Here is a 21,743-nt window from a genome sequence, read left to right as displayed (position 1 = left end):
TTTGTACAGAGAGGAAGGGAGAGAGATAGAAAGCCAGAAACATCGATGAGAGAGAGTCATCGATCAGCTGCCTCCTGCATACCCCCCACTGGGGATATGCCCGCAACCAAGGTACATGCCCTTGACCGGAATCGAACCTGGGTGCCTTCAGTCCCCAAGCCGACGCTCTATCCATTGAGCCAAACTGGTCTCAGCTGAGGATATGTTTCCATTTTTTTTTCCCCCCTTCCCTCCGATCACAGGCTCAGTCCCTTCACAAGCCTAAAGCCTCGGCCCAGCTTTAGGCTTGTGAAGGGGGCCTTCGCTCCTCCGATTGCAGGTTCCCAAGCCTAAAGCCTCTGCCCAATGGCCGGCTAGGAGTGACCTGGGTGTCAACCTGGGTGCTGAGGAGGCTCCCCAGGACCCAGGTATGTATGCAAATTAACCACCATCTTCGTTGGGTTAATTTGCATACTCATTCTGATTGACTGTGGGCATAGCAGAGGTATAGTCAATATACATGGTTCTCTATCATTAGGTAAGATATGTATTATTATTTGATACATGTGATTAAATATATGTACGCTAGTTTATTTCTTTCAGCCATATTGTTATAGTCTATTCTTACACTAACATCAGAATTTATTCATTTTTCAACTGATGGATGTTTAGTTGGTTTCAGTTTTTTACAAGCATTCTTAAAGAATTTTTAAAAAAATATATATTTTATTGATTTTTCACAGAGAGGAAGAGAGAGGGATAAAGAGTTAGAAACATCAATGAGAGAGAATCATCGATCAGCCGCCTCCTGCACACCCCCCATTGGGGATGTGCCCAGCCGCCTCCTGCACACCCCCCACTGGGGATGTGCCCGCAGCCAAGGTACATGCCCTTGCCCGGAATCGAACCTGGGACCTTTCAGTCCGCAGGCCAACGCTCTATCCACTGAGCCAAACCGGTCCCGGCTCTTAAAGAATTTTTAATGCAAAACTTCTTATTCTTGGTCTGGATACAAACCAACTAAAATTTTTGTCATGATTCAAGTTTGTGTGTGGAGAGCTTATTTTAGCTACTACATTTCCCCAGCCTGTGGGCTGTAGTGGGTTTATTCACTATGCAGTCTTTTTTCCCATGCTACACAAGCAGAGACTGCTTTCTATGAATATGGCCTCTCTGTGTGAATTCTTGTTTGTCTGGGCTCCTCTTCTTCTTGGAACCAAATCTTTTTTTTTTTTTTTTTCAGTTTTCGAAAATTAAATTTATTGGGATGACATTGGTTAATAACATATGTTTCAAATGGACAATTCTATAATACATCATCTGTATATTGTCCAGTTTTCTTCCATTTCCATGTTTGACCCTCTTTACTTTCTTCATCTTCCCTCCATCTCCCTTCCCCTCTGATAACCACCATACTGTTATCTGCGTTTATGAGTTTGTTTTGCTTGTTCATTTGTTGCTTTCTCTTTTCTATCCCACATTAGAGTAAAATCATATGGTTTTTGCCCTTTCCCATTTGACTTATTTTGCATGATATTCTCAAGATTGATACATATTGCAAATGGTAATGTTTTTTCTTATGGAAGAGTAGTATTCCATTGTATATGTGTACAACATTTTCTTTATCCAGTCACCCATCAAAGTACAGAGACGATTGGTTACCGCACTGCATGTGACCAAAGTTGTCCTGGCCAGTAAACTGCTGCAGACCTCTTCTACTCAGGAACCTCCCCTCCTTCTGCTTGTTGCTCCTGAAATTCTTAGACTTCGTTTTCATGAGACTGTTCACTCTAATGGTCATTCATCCTGATTTGTAGTTGTTGACATGTTACTCAGCATCAACGTCTCCCATGAGTCATGGGAAAAAGGCTTTCCTCCGTTTCATGCTAAGTTTTGTATCTGTGGCAAACAGGTCCTAAGGTGACCCCCAGTGATTTCCTGCTTCCTGAGTTCACTCCTCTGCGTACTCTCCTTGCCTTGTGTGTTCACAGGACCTGGAACCTGCAGTCTATGAGTTGGCTGGCTGGGTTCTGGTTCTCTGCCCCAGGTTCAGCTGATCTCAAATGTGCTTGCTCATGCATCTGCACTTAGCTGGCAGGTGGGCAGGTCTAGGAGGTTCTTGAGTGGGAGGACTCAGCTTGCTCCACTTGGCCAGCAGGCCGCTGTTGGCAGCGTGAGGGGTCTTGTCATTTAAAGGAAGCCCTTTCCAGGATCTCTTCGGTGCATCTGAACTGCCAACACCCCTCCTCTCGCGCTTTGCGGTCATTATTAAGTAAAATCGAGGGTGACCTGAACGCAAGGACTACGACATAATAGCAGAGGAGCCAGATAGCAGAGCCAGCTGCCAAGTAACAAACCCGCAAGATCTGGAACCAAATCTTATTTGGAGAATCTCCACCAGTTTGTGTGTCCCACTTGAACTGTTGTGAACAAGGATTTCCCTTTGGCCTTTTTTTTTTTTTAATTGCATTTTTCTCACATCATTATCTTTTTAAAAATTCTCACCCGATGATTTTTAAAAATATATATATTTTATTGACTTTTTACAGAGAGGAAGGGAGAGGGATAGAGAGCTAGAAACATCGATGAGAGAGAAACATTGACCAGCTGCCCTCTGCACACCCCCCACCAGCGATGTGCCCGCAACCAATGTACATGCCCTTCACAGGAATCGAACTTGGGACTCCTCGGTCCACAGGCCGACGCTCTGTCCACTGAGCCAAACCGGTTTCGGCTTAATTCTTGTTTTTATTTTTAAGCCTGGCTCCCTAAGGGTTCACCCCTTGGCCTGCATAGTTTAGTGGTTAGCCAGTGACTTATGAGATCATGTGCTTAAATACCATAAGGATTTAATCTTTTACTGATGGGTCTGTGTGGATAAATTCAATCAGCTTACAAGCCAACCTAACATCTTTTTAAAAAAAATAAGTTTGCAAGGCTTCATGTTTAGCCAGGGATATCTTACCAACTTAGTCCCTCTTCAGTCTTTTCTGGGTCTGAGCAGCCTTGTACATGCACACTGCCTTTTAGATCACAAAGGGAAAATGGAATCTTATTAAGGACCACTTTGGCCATCTCATTTTTTGGAATTTCCTATTAATTTTCTGGGTAGTCTTTAGTTTTGTGCATGCTCCAACCAGTATCATGACTTTAGGCTAGCTCTGATGTTGGCTTTCTTGGATTGTTCTGAGGAGCAGAATTGTTTTTGACAATGTGTCTGGGCATGGAGTTTTATGTGTTCAGCTCTAGCAAAGTCAATTTCTCCAGCAGAGCACTGGAGCTGTTCACCTAGTAGATCTCTGCACCTTGCAGCGGGGTAAGCAAAGCTATAGTCTCAGTCTCCTGTACTTACTGAGATTTAGTAGATTTTTCTCATATATGTGCTTCGCATTTTATTACATGCCTTTGGTCAATTTCCAGTCTTTAAATTGTTGTTTTTGACAACTTTGTCTACTTTTATCATTGCTTCTCAGGGAGGATTTACCAAGCTCCTTATTTATCCATTTCTGAATTCCTGCTTATTTGTGCATTGCTTTTTGATAAGGGTGAACATGTAATCTAATGGAGAGCAGATATTCATTAATTTCATTAAATGGTGCTGGCATTATCGAACATTCATAAGTAAAAAGAACAAACCTTCACTCATACCTGGCACCATATAAAAAAATGTACTCAAAATAGATTATAGGCAAATTTGAAACTTAACCTTATAAAACTTCTAGAAGAAAGCATAGGAAAAAAATCTCTGCAAATCACGTATCTGATTTTGTAACCAGAATAAGAGACTCATAACTCAGTAGTGAGAAAAGAAAAAAACAAAACAACACAATAAGAAAATGGCAGCCGAAACCAGTTTGGCTCAGTGGATAGAGCATTGGCCTGCAGACTGAAGGGTCCCAGTTTTGATTTTGGTCAAGGGCATGTTCCTTGGTTGTGGGCATATCCCCAGTAGGAGGTGTGCAGGAGGCAGCTGATCAATGTTTCTAACTCTCTATTCCTCTCTTCTTCTCTGTAAAAAAATCAATGAAATATATTTTTAAAAAATGGCAAATAACTTCAATAGACACTTACTCAAAGATAATATGGATGGCAATTGAACACATGAAAAGATATTCATCATCATTAGGCATTAGGGAAATACAAGTTAAAACCACAAAAGATGCCATTACACATCTGTTAGAATGACCAAAAAAGAAAACAAACAAAAAAACAAAAAAACAACCCCCTACAAATAGATAACTCAAGAAATGATGATATACAATATTAGCAAGGATATGTAATAACTAGAACTCTCATACATTGCTGGTAGAAGTATAAAATGATAGTACCACTTTGGAAAACAGTTTGGCAGTATCTTACAAGGTAGAATATATTAGTCTGTGTTCTACCCTGTTTCCCCGAAAATAAGACAGTTTCTTATATTAATTTCTCCCAAAGTTGCGCTAGGTCTTATTTTCAGGGGATGTCTTATTTTTCCATGCGTTAGGTCTTATTTTTGGGGAAACATGGTAGCAGTCTTGCTTCTAAATAGTATTTACCCAGAACAATTACACATGTACATGAATATTTATAGTGGTTTTATTCCAGTATCTAAACAGTATTAGTACATAGTAGTATGCACACAAATATTTGTTGAATAAATAATTATTTACAGTGATTATTAGTGAAGTTGAACTTTTAAAAAAATATATTACTGGCCACTAATCTCTGTGACAGGCAAATGATATCTAATGGTTAACTTTTAACAAACGATAGGGCTGTGATTCCAATTATAGTCAATTTAAAAAAAAATTTTTTAAATTGGGAGAAACCAAGATGGCAGTGTAGGTAAACAGCTAAACTGCCACTTCGCACAACAATTTCAAAACTATAACTAAAAGACAAAACGTCTATCACCCAGAATCATGGGATAGCTGGCTGAGTGGAAGTTCTACAACTAGAAGGAAAGAGAGCACAAGCGCTGAAAAGCTGAAGTACGGAGGCACACGAATTGGGCTGGTGGTCGGCGACTGGGAATGCTGCTTTTTTACAATCTACAGGGAGACAAGCTCCTGATCGCTCTGAAGTCCAGTTTCTGGGAAGATGCAGGGGACCCAGATGTCTACAGGGAAAAGCTGGTCTGTTGGCCATCGGATTGGAAAGTGAGGGTGATTTTCTTGTAGAGGTGCGTCCAGCAATGTTTATTGTGGGGACCTAGAAACATGGAAAGGCAGAGAAGACTGACTGCCAGCCATCGCTGTTTGCCATGCCCTAGCCTAGAGACGCCCTGAGACCACGCCCCACGAAATCTACAAACCCACCCAGGCTCCCAACGGTGGCTTTTGCTTGTAAATGGCCTGCTCTTCACAGCTTAACCAAATAAACTGCAGCTTCAGTCAGAGAGCTCCAAAATCTCCAAATCCCAAGCAAAGAGGAGAAAATTGTAGTACTTGCTGTAGCTCCTGCTAGGTGGCCTCAGACAGTAACTGACCTGCATCCCATTGGAGATCCAGAAACGTGAATCTAGAGACAACACCGGATTTCAACTACTCTCATAAGGGAGACATTCAAGAGGCAGACACAGTGAGCACCAAAGCCCCACTGGAACAAATCCTGCCACATAAACGTGTCTCCAGCATAGCAATTCTTCTGTTATAGACACAGCGGGTTCTCACAGCCAATTGGCCTGGAGGTCAATTCCTCCCCAGTGACACCAACAACAATCAAGACTTAACTACAACAAGGCTGTACACACAGTCCACAAAGGGCTTCACCAAGAGTGTTCACCTCAGGTAAGTGGGAGGCTGACCCATTGAACCATATTGGACACCTAGCACACAAAGCCACCCTACCAACTCAGGGAAGAAGCAAAAATGAGGAGACAAGGAAACAGATCACAAACGAAAGAAATGGAGGAGAATGAACAACTAGATATAGAGTTCAAAACCACGGTTATAAGGTTTTTCAAGAATTTCCTAGAAAAGGCCGATAAATTTAACAAGACTCTCGAGGATATGAAAAAGGACCAACTAGAAATTAAACATAAACTGACTGAAATAAAAAACATTATACAGAGACCCAACAGCAGACTAGAGGAACGCAAGAATCAAGTCAAAGATTTGAAATACAAAGAGGCAAAGGACATGCCTCTGGAGAAGCAAGAAGAGAAGAGAATCCAGAAAGTTGAAGATAGTGTAAGAAGCCTCTGGGACAACTTCAAGCCTACCAACATCAGAATTATGGGGTGCCAGAAGAAGAGAGAGAACAAGATACTGAAAACCTATTTGAAGAAAACTTCCCCCACCTGATGAAAGAAATAGACTTATAATACAAGTCCAAAAAGTTCACAGAACCCCAAGCAAAAGGGATCCAAAGTGGACCACACCAAGACATATCATAATTAAAATGCCAAGGGCAAAAGACAAAGAGAGAATCTTACAAGCAGCAAGAGAAAAATAGTTACCTACAAGGGAGCACCCATATGATTATCAGCTGATTTCTCAACAGAAACTATGCAAGCCAGACAAGAGTGGTAAGAAATATTCAAAGTGATGAATAGCGAGAACCTACAACAAAGATTACTCTACCCAGCAAAGTTATCATTCAGAATTGAAGGGCAGATAAAGAGTTTCACAGATCAGAAAAAGCTAAAGGAGTTCATCACCACCAAATCAGTATTATATGAAATGCTGAAAGGTATTCTTTAAAAAGAGGAAGAAGAAGAAAAAAGATAAAAATTATGATTAATAAATACATATATATCAACAGGTTAATCTAAAAATCAAGTGAATTAAAAATCTGAGGAACAGAATAAACTGGTGAATATAATCGAATCAGGGGCATAGAATAGGAACAGATTGATAGTTCTCAGGGGGAAGGATTTCTGTGTGGTGGGTATGGGAAGAGACTGGACAAAAATCATACACCTATGGATGAGGACAGTGTGGGGGGAGGTAAGGGCAGAGGGTTGGGTGGGGACCGGGTGGAGAGAAGCTGGGGGGGAGGGGGAAGGTGCAACAATTGTAATAATATGAACAATAAAGATCTATTAAATTAAAAATAAAGAAACTTCTTGAAGGCAGAGTCTATAAACATGAACATATAATGACACTATGTGGTACAGAGCTCTAATTATTATAATGAGTGTTAGGGTAATTTTTACAAATCTTAAAAGAAGATGCCTTTGATTCCCACCACCCCCGTTTTTATATAAACCGATTTTTAGAGAATGTCATCAGAATAACAAAGTTTGCCTTAATACAAAGTTTCTTGACCCATTCAAAATCTATGGAAAAAACACTACAAACCAAAAAATAAAATATATGGCAGAGGTTGTAAACTAATAGTCCTTAAGTGAATTTGGTTCACAGATATGCTTTTTTTTTTGGCTTGTACAGTACTGGTCAAAAATAAGTTTTGGATCAGCATTTTAGTCACAGCAATACTGGCTGGAATTGAGTGGCATCTGTACCTTATTGACAAGGAATGGCATCTCCAGTTTGTCACAGTTCCTACTGCTATTGTTTACCCAACAGTAAGGTCTGATGTTGATATCCTGTTATTGTGCTTGTGCTTATACCTGGCCCCCTCATTCATTTATGATATTTCTCAGGTTACAGTATTTCTTGATGACAGACTAAATTTAAATGATATAAAAATGTTTAAAACATCTATCTTATCACTTATTAACATGGTTGTTTTCTTAGTGTCTTCATTGGCTCCTCTGGCACGGAGCTGATATTACACAAGCAACTGTGAGAGGCTGGACAGCAGCTCACATAGCTGCAATCAGGGGTCAAGATGCTTGTATGCAGGTAATAATAATTTTGTTTACTTTTTAAAAATTCAATAAGTTTACTTTAGCATAGTTCTGTTAAGCTGTCGCTTCTATTCTAATAATTTGATCATATAGATTTACTTTTAAATAAGAACTTATTGGCCCTAACCGTTTTGCCTCAGTGGATAGAGTGTTGGCCTGCAGACTGAAGGGTCCCAGGTTTGATTCCGGTCAAGGGCAAGTACCTTGGTTGTGGGCACATCCCCAGTAGGACTCCATGTCTTAGATATTTTGGTATCAACTATCCACTTAAGCAAAAGATATATGAAAAGAAACCCTTTTATCTTCAAAGTAGTTGATTATCTGTGTAGATTGTTTTAAGGGATGTCACATTCATCCACAGATTACCTCGTTTATAGCTTTCCATGCCTAAAATTCCTTATTTAATGTGTTTCCTAGCCAGAATAGCACATTAATATGTGACAGGATCTAATTTATTAGAGTACAATAGACTAGATTTTGGAGAAATACAATACAACATCACATAAGCAAAAAGGGAGCCAGGTTGCTTATTTATGCAATAATCGGTTGCTTCTTTATGTGTATATGAGTCCCTGCCTGTAAAAAAACCCTGAGATTCTGTTAGGAGTGACAAGAGCTCTGCTCAGTGCATCACAAAGCAATACAAAGCACATTTTACGATTAAGGTTTTAATAAAAAATACAGATGAGAAGAATTATAGAACTCAGCTGGACATAGATAAAGCATAACTGGAGGACATACAATTTTAGCTAAGCCTAAAAGAATGGGTTGATTTTAAAGAGGTAAGTAGTAAAGAAGCATTATTGGTAGGGAATATGTCAGGAGCAAATAAAAATAATAATGATCATTTATTGAACATTTTTAATATGTCAAATTAGTCTCCCATGCATCACCTCATTTAATACAACAGTCTTATGAGTTCCACTTTTTATAGATTAGGAAAAAGATTCAGAGAGTTAAGTACTTTGCTAAATAAGTGACAAAGCAAGGATTTGAACCTATAGTTTGTCTTTTTTTTTTTTTAAATGTATATTTTATTGATTTTTTACAGAGAGGAAGAGAGAGGGATAGAGAGTTAGAAACATTGATAATAGAGAAACATCAATCAGCTACCTCTTGCACACCCACTACTGGGGACATGCCCGCAACCAAGGTACATTCCCTTGACCGGAATCGAACCTGGGACCCTTCAGTCTGAAGGCCAACGCTCTATCCACTGAGCCAAACTGGTTTCGGCTACTTTGTCCTCTTAATCTCTATGCTGTAATTCTATGTGAAGTCCCTGAATTGGAAAAATAAGATTTGTTCAGGGGATATACTATAATATAAGTTTGACTGAGTGTAGATGGTTTGTTCTGTGGACTGTTACAAAGTTTAGATAAGCTAGTTTGTAAAATGAAAAGTAGAATAGAGATTTTACTTTCATTTATATAAGAAAGAGGTTTTATGCACATATGCAAATTGACTCTCATGCCCTCACAAGATGGCTGCCTACAACCAGGCCAGCAGTGGGGTGAGGGACGACCAAACGACTTAACAAGCAGGCTGCATGGAGTGACCAGGCTGGCTAGGGGGAACTTGGTGGCAACTAGGCCAGCAGGGGGGGTAGTTGGGCGTGACCAGGCCAGCAGGGGGGGCAGGTAGGGGTGACCAGGCTGGCGGGTGGGCAATTAGGGGTGACCAGGCTGGTAGGGGGGCATTTAGGGGCGATCAGACCTGCACACAGAGGCAGTGAGGGGCAATCAGGCTAGTGGGGGCGGGGGGGCAGTTAGGAGTGACCAGCCAGGCAGGCAGGTGAGTGATTAGGAGCCAGTGGTCTAAGATTGTGAGAGGGTTGCCTGGGATTGGACCTAAACTGGCAGTCGGACATCCCCTAAGGGTCCCGGTTTGGAGAGGGTGCAGGATGGGCTGAGGGAACCTCCCTCACCCCATGCATGAATTTTGTGCACCGGGCCTCTAATATATATATATATACCCATGTACCAATGCACATGGAAATATGTACAAATGCACATGGAATGATGTAATGAAAGCAATATTTCAGGAAATTATTCTTGTGAAATGTATTCAGGATTACCTAGGATGAAGAGTAAAATACACACCAGCAAGAAGACCAATTAGAGATTTTTGGTGTACTCACTATAGAGGGTGAAATTAGGTGGTGGCAGTGGGAAAGAAAGTGATTCAAGACATATTCCAAAGTAGTCATTGACACAGTATAGAGAGAATTTAAAGTTTTGAGTCAGAATTACAGCTAATTATGAAACTATAGGTAGAGATATATGAAAGGCTGGGAGATTCGAGAGGAAAGAGGTTGAGTTTAATTTGGCACATTTTGAGTTTAAGGTGCCTGTAGGTCATTCAGGTGCAGAAGGTGCAGGCAATTTAAAGGAGGCTGGGGACAAAGATTTGAGGAATACTAATAAATTATAGAGAAGAATTCTTCAAGTGTTGAAGAATGTTACTAATAGGCATGGGAGGAAACAGAGAAAAGAGTAAGGAATTTGGAGGAGGAAGTCTGAGAGGTAGAGCCAGGATACATTAGGGCTGTGCAAGTGAGGGAAGAAATTTAAGAATTAGGCAGAGTATCAGTTACAAGATAAATTAAGGGGAATAAAGCTTAAGGAAATGCCACTGAACTTAAGAGCTCACTGGATAGTGATGCTGGCTGTATTTCTCTGCAATGGTTGGGGGTGACACTCATTTTGCAAGTAGATTTGGAATTGAGATATTTATTTGAGAAGTAGGAAGTGAAAATGGTAACTTTAGGAGTTATCAGTTCCCAATAAAGCTTTACTTGACACTTTCCTTCTAAGCAATAGTTCAAGCCATTCCCTCTGCCTTGATTGTCCTTCCCTCCCCCCCCAAAGTGACCTCTTCCTTCTCAGAGCTGGTGTGATGCCTTTTTTGTACTATACTATTTAGTGCTTGCTTATCAAGGACAGCTTTGTATAGTTGATTATCTTTGTCTCTCCATAAGCCCCTATTCCCTATGTTAATAAGTCTTTATATTCTTTGTAGTGACTTTTAAAATACAGTAAGAACTCAATATATCATTTGTGATGATTATTAACTACTGTTAATGTGAATCAGACAAAATCAAGGAGGTTATTCTTTCTAAAACTCTTTAAAAAATACATTTTTATTGATTTCAGAGAGGGAAAGAGAGGGAGAGAGAGATAGAAACATCAATGATGAGAGCAAATCATTGATAGGCTGCTTCCTGCATGCCCCCTACTGGATGGGGATCAAGTCCACAATCCAGGCATGTACCCTTGACTGGAATTGAACCTGGGAACCTTCAGTCTATAAGCCTAACACTCTAGTCACTGAGCCAAGCCAGCTAGGACACTAATAATTTTTTAAAGCAATTACTCTGTACATTACATAGGGATATGTACTTGTATATGATGTATCAGGGGTCTTCAAACTTTTTAAAGTGGGGGCCAGATCACGGTCCCTCAGAGAGCTGGGGGGGCCGGACTATATGAACTACTAATTCCTACTGTAACACCTCGGCTGCGCTCACTGCCCAAAAAACCTGGCGGGCCGGATCAGACTCCTCTGCGGGCCGCATGTGGCCCGCGGGCCGTAGTTTGAAGACCCCTGAAACTCATATACAGAAACTGGGCCAATTGTAAATTCAGATAGAATCTTCTCAGATGTAGTTAGAAGTTTGATTTGGAGCTTAGAACTAGTTACTTTAATAATGAAATCCTTTTATTCTCCCCAAAACCAAGTTAATAAAAGGTTCTGTTTTGAAATAGTAGAAGTTTAAATTTCAGTTTTATTAGATTAACATTAAAGTATTTAACTTAGTGGTTATGAATCAGTGCTCATGAAAATTGTGCTTTATAAATTGTATGTCCATGCTCAAATCAGATTGTGAAATTGGGTATTATAAATATCTCCTGGGCAGTGTTAAAAAGGATCCCAAACATTTTCTTTGGATTAGCTAAGAACTTCTCACACTTTGTCTGTAGCACATATGTAAGAACATAGCAATTTAGCTAGGTTAATAAATTGCTTGTCTTTAAATAATCTGCAACTATATTTATGATTTAAGATAAACTCATTCCTATTTCTCTGTTTTTAGGCTCTCATAATCAATGGAGCAAATCTGACAACTAAAGATGATCGTGGTTGCACTCCTTTACATCTTGCTGCAACACATGGACATTCTTTCACTTTGCAAATAATGCTCCGGAGTGGAGTGGTGAGGGATTCCTATTAGTATGTGAGGATGTATAACCATATAAATGAAATAACATTTGGTAGCCTCGTTAGCTCTTCCTGACTTTTTAAATATCCTTTATGACTTCAGGGAAGTGATTTGATCTCTCTCTTTAGTTTTCCCATGTTTAGGAATAGGAGTAATAATTTAGATAAGTCTTCAGAAAACCTCAAAACACCCAGTTAGTACAATAAACTATTTCAGAGGCTATGGGGTTCTTCATATCAGCTCAGAGTTTAACTGGGAAGATTCTGAAGCTTCTAAACATATGTTAACCAATGATTGTAAGTTTTTCTGAATTTCTGTGTATAACTCTTATTTCATACTACTGGTCTGGTGCACAGATTTGTGCACATTGAAATGAAATTAATTAGAAGAAATATTTTAATATTGCTATTTGCCCTTGCTCTACAATAGAAGTGTCAGAAATGAAAGAAAATTAGTAAAATGTATATGAAAATACATTAATAAATTATTACTAAATAAACATAACAACATGATATAACAACAACAAAGACATTACTAGAGTTTGGCCTTGTGATTTATTAATAGTCATTGCAAATGCTGGCATTACAAGAAACTGTCCTTGAATTAATTTAAATGGGAAGCCAGTGTCAGAAGGGGACAAATATTGCACATGCGTGAGTCAACATTTATTTTTAAATTGCCAGTGTGCGTTATATATACCAGCTGGTCAGTCAGCCAGTTGGCCAGTTGGACGGATGGACGGACGGTTGGTCACTTAGCCTTTTTTAGTATTATAATATATATAAAAGGCTAATATGCTAAGTGTTTGTCCTGGTAATGACTTCACATAGCAATGCCTGGCTTCCTCTCCCTAGCAACTAGACTTCTTACAGTTTCTTTAGCCCAGGAACATGACTTGCTTTATAGCCAGTCATGTTCATTTTATACTTTAACAAAATGACTGTGAAGTGTTTTCCCTTGCCGCATCTCATTTGACCCTCACAGAGGTCCTAGAGTAGGTAAATAGGAGACTCAGTGCCATCCCATTGTTTTTCTTTTTCTTTATTAAGGTATTATATATGTGTCCTTATCTCCCACTGCCCCCCTTCCCCGGTTTTCCCACTCATGCCCTATTTTTTTTTTATTAGCTGGAAATAGGAGATTTAGAAAGCTTAGAAACTTGACCCAACTGAAAAAAAGTAAGAAATGGTGGATCTTGAAAATGACTTCAGGTTTTCTTACTGCACAGAATATAATCAAACACTGCTGCAGTTAAATATTTTACCCTTTCTTCTCCCTGCATGATCTGCAATAATAATCTGCTTCATGTTGATATTTACTGCTGTGTTGCTGATAATTACCTGAAAGAAAAGTTGGGTGCTTCACTGGCCTGGAAAAAGTTTAGCTAAATTAGAAAGCAGATAATTAAGCAAATATATTTATATTTATATTTATATTTATATTTATATTTATATTTATATTTATATTTATATTTATATTTATATTTATATTTATATTTATATTTATATTTATATTTATGAGTCAGAGTCCATAATGTCCAAAACGACCAAACAAACACTGGACAAACGGACAAACAAACACCGGATGTCAGTCCTACAGGCACAGCAATCCTGCACTGACTGCTGAGGAGGCTTTAGATCATTCCCAGAGAGAGGCCCAGAGAGAGAAGCAGGGTCTGATCTGCAAGCCTCCGTGGCAGGGGTTGTGTTCAAATCAGTGGTTTCAGTACATTTTTCTTTTATATTTAGTGTTTGCCTTATAGTTTTAAGAACAACCTCCAGTTCTTAATTGTTGAGTTAAACTGCTATAATAGTGTTTCCCCTACAAAATGGAAAGAAACTTAGTCCTTGTGAATATTACCTCTAGGATCCCAGCATAACTGATGTGAGAGAATGGAAACCTGTACATTATGCATCTTTTCATGGACGACTTGGCTGTTTGCAACTTCTAGTTAAGTGGGGATGTGGCATAGAAGATGTGGACTACAATGGAAATCTTCCAGGTATCCACAAAAGCAAATATTTTGGATTTTCATTAATGTAAGCTTTTAAAATGTTGATCATGTTTTAAGTTAAACTGTCATCATGTTAATAGTCCCTCACAAAATGTAAGTAGTAAATATGTTAATATGAACATTTTTAAAATCTTATATTATTCCTATATTGTATGCCTGTCATGTGACCGATTTCTTTTTCTGGAACTATACCAGCAAAAGAGAAATTGGCAAAATTAAACTTGGATTTTCTCTTCTAGCTAGTAGTTTCCTTCATTTACTGCCTAGAGTTATTATTATTTTTTTTTAGCTTTATACATCTCTGTTCCACAGACTACTTTATTTTTAATTTTTAAATATACTTTATTGATTTTACAGGGAGGAAGGGAAAGGGATAGAGTTAGAAACATCGATGAGAGAGAAACATCCATCAGCTGCGTCCTGCACACCTACTGGGGATGTGCCCGCAACCAAGGTACATGCCCTTGACTGGAATTGAACCTGGGGCCTTTCAGTCCACAGGCCGATGCTCTATCCACTGAGCTAAACCAGTTAGGTTATTTTTTAAATGTGTTTATTGATTTTTAGAGAGAGAAAGAGAAACATCAATTTGTTGTTCCACTTATTTATGCAATCATTGCTTGCTTCTTTATATACTCTGACCTGAGGGTTGACCCCACAACCTTGGCATACTGGGACAATGCTCTAACCCACTGAGCTACCCAGGCAGGGTTTCGACAGACTACTTTTTAAAAAGTATAATAGTGGACACTAGTGTATGTGAGTTAATCAACTGGCCAGGTGAGATATATACTTTAAAAACTGTATCTTCTTTTTAAAAAAATATATTTTTATTGATTTCAGAGAGGAAGAGGGAGAGAGAGAGATAGAAACAGCAATGATGAGAGAGAATCATTGATTGGCTGCCTCCTGCACGTCCTCTACTGGGGATCGAGTCAGCCACCAGGCATGTGCCCTTAATGGGAATCAAACCCAGGATCCTGCAGTCCGCAGGCCGCTAGGGTACTGTGTCTTCTTCTAAGAACTGCTGTAGAAATTCATTAGAGGGGTAGGTTACAGTGAGACTGGAGTGAGAGTTACTAAAATGATACTTGAATTATGTCTTAAAGAAATTTTTAGCAAACAAATGAATGGGAAGTCTTTGCAGAATTGTATGAGCAGGATTGATTCAATCTCTTTGCTGCTTAAAATCCCCTAGTTCCCTGTAGAGCTTTGATTCCTTACCTTGGCATGCTGGGTCTTCATTATTTGGCTCTTACCTATCTACCTTCCTGGCCTCATCTCCACCCCTTTACACTGCTATGTGTAATCATTTTGCTTCTTTCTTCAAAAAAAATTTTTTTTATTTATTTATTGATTTCAGATAGAGAAAGGGAAGGGAGAGAGAGGTAGAAACATCCATGATGAGATAGAATTATTGCTCGGTTGCCTCCGGCTCACCACGTACTAGTGATCAAGCCCACAACCTAGGCATGTGCTCTGACCAGGAATTGAACCATGGCTTCCTGGTTCATAGGTCAACACTCAATTACTGATCCACACTGATCTGGCTGAAGTATATCCTTTAATGTTCATTTAGTGAAGGTCTGTTGTATACAATTTTTCAGTTTTTGTGTTTCTATAAATGATTATTTGCTATCATTCTTTTTTAAAATAATTTTTGAATAAAGTTTAAAAAATAAATTTATTTGTGTATATGCTGTAACAGTCCAGTTTCATGTTTTGCATGTATATTTCCAGTTTTACCAACAATATTTATTGAAGAGATTGTCCTTTTCCTCTTGTATATTCTTGTCTTCTTTGTCATAGGTTAATTGGCCACGTAAGTGTGGGTTTATTTGTCTCTTCTGTTCTGTTGATCTTTGTCTTTTTTGTGCCAGTACTATACTGTTTTGATTTCTATGGCTTTGTAGTATAGTTTGACATCAAGGAGCATTATGCCTCTAACTTTGTTCTTTCTCAATATTGCTTGGGTTATTTGAGGTCTTTTGTGGTTTAATATAAATTTTAGGATTATTTGTTGTAAGTATGTGAAAAATGCCATTGGTATTTTGATAGAGATTACATTGAATTTGTAGATTACTTTGGGTAATATAGATAATTTAATGATATTAACCTTTCCAGTCCCTGTCCCATGGTATTAATTTGTGTTGTCTTCAGTTTCCTTCATAAAAGTCTTAACAGTTTTCAGAATACAGATATTTTACCTTCCTGGTTAAATTTATTCCTAGGTATTTTATTCCATTTGATGCAATTGTAAGTGGGATTGTTTTCTTAATTTCTCTTTCTGATAGTTTGTTATTAGTTGATTAAAGTCTTAAATATATGTCCTAATACCTAGTAGAAAACAGGCAGTAAACTTTGACATTGAGCTTAGAGATATTTTTTTGGATATGTCTTCTTCAGCAGGGACAGCTCCCGTGGAAGCAGCACGGCTGCTGGTGGCGTGCTGCGGTTCCTGCTGGCTGCTGTGGAAGCGGTGGTTGGCCTAATGTGCGTAATAGCACGCAATGGGCTTCTAGATAATGTTTATGGAAAAGTGACAAAATACATAGTGATAAAAATAACATCAGTCATATTTGCATAGTTACTATTTTGGCTTATTTCCTTTTTTTCCCCCCAAAATATTTAAGAATTTTGTCTATCATTTATCTGTCTTACATAACAAGCATTTTCTCATGTAATGATAAGCTGCATAACTGGGATTTCACTTTCCAAGAAAACACTCTGGGGCCTGCTCTTTGGTGACCCTCCTCTGGCCTCTCCACACTCATAATATAAGTATTGCTTTGGATGACTAGAAGGACGAGTAAGGACATACAGGCTGGAAAAAGATATATTCTCTTGCTCAGAGTATGTCCCTGTGAGGATTAGAGACTATCATTTATTTTTTATGACTACTTTATTGCCAATTTAAAAAGGAAATTCTTTTTTCTCTCTCACCTATAGTTCACTTAGCAGCCATGGAAGGCCACCTTCACTGTTTTAAATTTCTACTCAGTAGAATGAATAATGCAACTCAAGCTTTAAACGCCTTCAATGACAACGGAGAAAATGTGCTGGACCTGGCCCAGAGGTTCTATAAGCAGAATATTTTACAGTTTGTCCAGGGGGCTGAGTATGAAAGAAACGATCCAAAAGATCAGGAGAGTAAGTAATAAACCTGAATTGTTTTTTAGCATTTAATATGTAGAATAAATGGAAAAGGAAAAGAAAAAGTTGTAAGTTAAATATTAAAATATGTTACATACATTGTCCATATATTTATACAGTTTCTTATGTTTATTGAGGAATATTTTAGGCAGAAATGTACAGAGATTACTCTAATGAGCAATCTTCATACCATTGGATTTAAGAATAAAATAGTTGTTGCTAATCCAGCTGGAGATGGGGAGGGAAAAGAGTATATGCCAAGAAATAGAGATTTTCAAAGTCTAATTTGAACTCATCACTTTTACTAACTTTCCATTGGCAAGGGTTTAGTTACCTGGCCACATACTAGTATAACTAGGAGCCTGGTGATTTTGCCACCTAGATGAGAAGCATTATCTCAGCTGCAGCTTGCTTTCTAATGATGGAGAGGGATTTTAGTAGACAACTAGCAGTCTTTTAAACTTCTTTTAAAACTTTATAAAAATGGCCGAAACCGGTTTGGCTCAGTGGATAGAGCGTCAGCCTGCGGACTGAAAGGTCCCGGGTTCAATTCCGGTAAACGGCATGTACCTTGGTTGCGGGCACATCCCCAGTAAGGGTTGTGCAGGAGGCAGCTGATTGATGATTCTCTCTCATCGATGTTTCTAACTCTCTATTTCTCTCTGTAAAAAAATCAATAAAGTATATTAAAAAAAAACAACGCTTTATAAAAATGGCATAAAAGGGTATGTATTCTTTTATGACTTAACTTCTATGACATATTTTTTTTAGATTAGGTTGATAGATGTATCCTAGTTTTGTTTTTTAAATCCTCACTGGAGGACATGTTAAGAGAGAAGCATCGCTGCAAGAAACTGATGGGTTGCTTTATAACATATCCTGACTTGGAATTGAACCAACAGCCCTTCAGTGCACAGGACCATGTTCAACTGAGCCACTCTGGCCGGCTGCTTATTGATTTTAGAGAGAAGAAAGAAGAAGGGAGAGAGAAAGAGACGAGGAGGGAAGAAGAAAAAAAAATATATCGATGTGAGAGAGAAACATCTGACAAAGAATATAGGTATAATTTTGATTCATTCATTGGATAGCTATTATTGTGTTGGTTGTTGTCATTTTTAAAAATTTGATAGTCTAAGGGAAAAGAGGTCAGTGCCCCTGACTAAATAGTCAGCTATTGAATCTTCTAATAATTCTTGCAGCACATCAGTTGAAAATTGCTGATATAGATTAGTTTGATTTTTTAAAATTAATAATTTTGAATTTTATATATATATAATATGAACTACAAAATTTTATATATATATAAAATTTAGTAGTTCATTCCTTTTTATCTCTAAATAGTATTCTATTGTATGAATGTATATGTTTTATCAGTTCACCTGCTGATGAGTATTTGGATTGCTTCCAGTTTGGGCTGTTGTTAATAATAGAGATCTGTTCTGAACATTTATACAGACATATGTTTGCATTTTTCTTGTTAAATACATAGGAGTGGAACATAACGTTAAAAAGTTGTCTAATTGTTTTCCAGAGTAATTGGATCACTTTACATCCCCATCAGATATGCATGAGAATTCTATTTGCTTCATGGAATTCCCAGCATTTGATATGGTCATGTTTCATTTTAGCCATTCTAATGAATGTGAAGTGTTACATTATTGTGGTTTTAATCTACCTTTTCCTGATAACTAATGATATTGAGTATCTTCTTATATGGCTATTCATGTATCTTCTTTTATGAAGTGTCCATTTAATTCTTTTACCCATTTTTATTGGATTGACTATCTACTAATTACTGAATATTTGACAGTTTATTATGTTTTGTAAGATATATGTATTGCAAATATTGTCTCCCACTCTGAAGTTTGCATTTTTGTAATAGTGTCTTTCAAAGAGCAAAAAATTTAAATTTTGATAAAGTACAATTTATCAATATTTTACAGGTTATGTGTTTTTTGTGTCCTATCTATGAAATATTTGCCTACCCCAGGGTCAGCAAGATATTCTCTATTCTCTAGCAATTTTACAATTTTAGCTTTTTAATTCATATCTTTGATCTCTATATCAAGTTAAAGTTGATGTTACTGAATGAAATAAAGTGTAGATTTTACTTTATCAAAATATAGCCACTTGTCCTAGCTCCATATTTTTGGAAAGAAGCTTTATAAAAAAAAAATCAGTCGGGACCGGTTTGGCTCAATGGATAGAGCGTCGGCTTGGGGACTGAAGGGTCCCGGGTTCGATTCCGGTCAAGGGCATGTACCTTGGTTGCAAGAGGCAGCTGATCAATGACTCTCTCTCATCGATGTTTCTAACTCTCTATCTCTCTCCCTTCCTCTCTGTACAAAATCAATAAAATATATATATAAAAAAAATCAGCCATGTGTATATGTATAGGTGTATTTCTGGCCTCTGCATTCTATCTATCATACTAATATATCTGTTTATTTGCCAGTACTACCCTGTCTTGATGACTGTTGCTTTATGCAGGGGTCCTCAAACTTTTTAAAGTGGGGGCCAGATCACGGTCCCTCAGAGAGCTGGAGGGCCGGACTATATGAACTACTAATCCCTACTGTAACACCTTGGCTGCGCTCACTGCCCAAAAAACCTGGCGGGCAGGATCAGACTCCCCTGGGGGCTGCATGTGGCCCTCGGGCCGTAGTTTGAAGACCCCTGCTTTATAGTGAGGCTGTAAGTTTCAAACTTTGTTCTTTTTAACATACTCTTTGGCTATTCTAAGTTTTTTTTTTTTTTTTTCAATATGTAAAAATGAGAATAGATGTATCTCAGAGTTGCTAAAAGGCTTAAATGAGGCAATCCTTGAAAGTGCTTACAACTGTGCCTGGCATTCAGGAAGGGCTCAATATATGTAGTAGTTATTAAATTTTTTTTATCAAGTATTTGCTACTGGAGCCTCAGTGCATGAATTCATGCATGGGTGGAGTCCCTTGGCCTAATCTGTGATTGGGGCTGATTTGAGGGGTCCAGCATGCTGGGGGGGAGGGACCATGGGAGGTTGGCCCCAGCAGCAAGCTAACCAATGGCTGATTCCTCAAGGAATTGGGCTTCCTCCTCCCCTCTTCCCTCCTATCTGGGTCCAGAGTGCAGGGCTCACTCCCAACTGCTCCCCCTGCCGGCCTGATCACCACAACTGCCCTCCCCTTCTGGTCTAATCTCCCCTAACTGCCTCTGCCTCAGCCCCACCACCATGGCTTTTTCTGGAAGGATATCAGGAAGGTCTCTCAGAAGGTCTCCTGGTCTAATTAGCATATTACCCTTTATATTAGTATAGATTAGAGGCCCAATGCATGAAAATTTATGCAAGAGTAGGTCTTCCTTTCCTTGGCTGCCAGCACCGGCTTCCCTCTGGCACCCAGGACCTGGGCTGTTTGTTAAATACATAGGATTGGAGCATAACATTAAAAAGTCCCTCTGGCACCCAGGTCAGGGCGCCAGCAGCAAGCTAAGGCACTGCTGATTCTGCGAGGAATTGGGCTCCCTCTTTCCTCCTGTCTGGGTCCAGGATGCAGATGAATCAGATGTTGGGCTGTCAGGGCCTCAGCAGCAAAGTCTGGGTTAGTGTGTGTCATAGCTACTATCCGGTCGTTCCACTTGTTCTGGTCCTTCAGTTGTAATGGTCGCTTAGGCTTTTATATATACAGACTAGAGGCCTGGTGCATGAAATTCATGCATGGAGGCGGGGGTTCCTCAGCCCAGCCTATACTCTTTCCAATCTGGGACCCATCCGGGGATGTCCTCTTACAATCTGGGATGACTGGCTCCTAACCACATGCCTGTCTGATTGCAGTTCAGCCTGCTCGCCTGCTGTGTGCGCAGCCTGGCGTTTGGTCGAGCCTTCAGTCATTTTGGATGTTACAAGCCTGGATTTTTATATATAGACATGCTAGGCACTAGTAGATCAGGTACATCCACACATGTATGTGTGTGTGTATATATATATTTATATATTTTTATACACATATATATAGGTATATGTGTATATACCTATACTTTATTTGCTTACCGTTTACTTTCTTCACTTCCTTACAAACAGAGGGAAAGGGTGGTTTATGCTAATGTAGAAGTTGAGCCAAGTATGTCTTATTCAAAGGGTCAAAAATGACTATCTCTTTGTGTTTTGTGGTAAAAAGGAATATGACTAAGAATAGTTCTGATATAATACTACTCCTAGCATGTTTGAGGTCCTGAGGGGTGGAAAGCCTACTCAGTTAATAATAATCTTATTTTGTGGTTCTCTTTTTATTACTTTATTGTTAAAAGAACTAATTCCAATATAACATTCTCATACTTCAGTTAATATTGAAATCTAAAATTTGCAACCACTTAAGGCAGGAAAAAAGAATGAACTCATGTGTTTACTGAAATGCTGAATTTTTTATTCATAGGTTTAGCATTTCCAGGTCACGTGGCTGCCTTTAATGGTGATTTGGAAATGCTTAAGAAATTAATAGAAGATGGAGTAATCAATATTAATGAACGTGATAATAATGGATCAACTCCTATGCATAAAGGTGAGTTATGATTCTTGTTTAATTTTCAATTCTGACACAATT

General features: G+C 38.6%; 1 protein-coding gene across 5 annotated transcripts in view; it reads left to right on the top strand.

Annotated features, from left to right (window-relative positions):
• Positions 1-21,743, top strand: part of ANKRD42 (ankyrin repeat domain 42) — a 42,351-nt gene that overhangs the window by 5,136 nt on the left and 15,472 nt on the right. For 3 of the 5 annotated variants that reach the window (XR_014795978.1, XM_084895266.1, XM_084895265.1), the window contains exons 3-7: positions 7,665-7,772; positions 11,874-11,993; positions 13,866-14,001; positions 16,963-17,163; positions 21,576-21,701. Coding sequence is in view for 4 of the 5 variants with exons in the window: in XM_084895266.1 (XP_084751392.1) it covers positions 7,665-7,772; positions 11,874-11,993; positions 13,866-14,001; positions 16,963-17,163; positions 21,576-21,701 (691 nt within the window). In the remaining variant the exon portion in view is untranslated. Of the gene's footprint in view, positions 1-7,664; positions 7,773-11,873; positions 11,994-13,865; positions 14,002-16,423; positions 16,507-16,962; positions 17,164-21,575; positions 21,702-21,743 lie in introns of those variants that run through there. The other 2 variants (XM_084895267.1, XM_084895268.1) reach the window with 2 other exon arrangements.

Source organism: Pipistrellus hanaki (assembly GCF_964339955.1).
Source record: "Pipistrellus hanaki genome assembly, chromosome: 9".
In the NCBI taxonomy this organism is placed as follows: Eukaryota; Metazoa; Chordata; class Mammalia; order Chiroptera; family Vespertilionidae; genus Pipistrellus; species Pipistrellus hanaki.
Note: the sequence above shows the minus strand (reverse complement) of the source record. Positions and strands in the feature narration are given on the sequence as shown.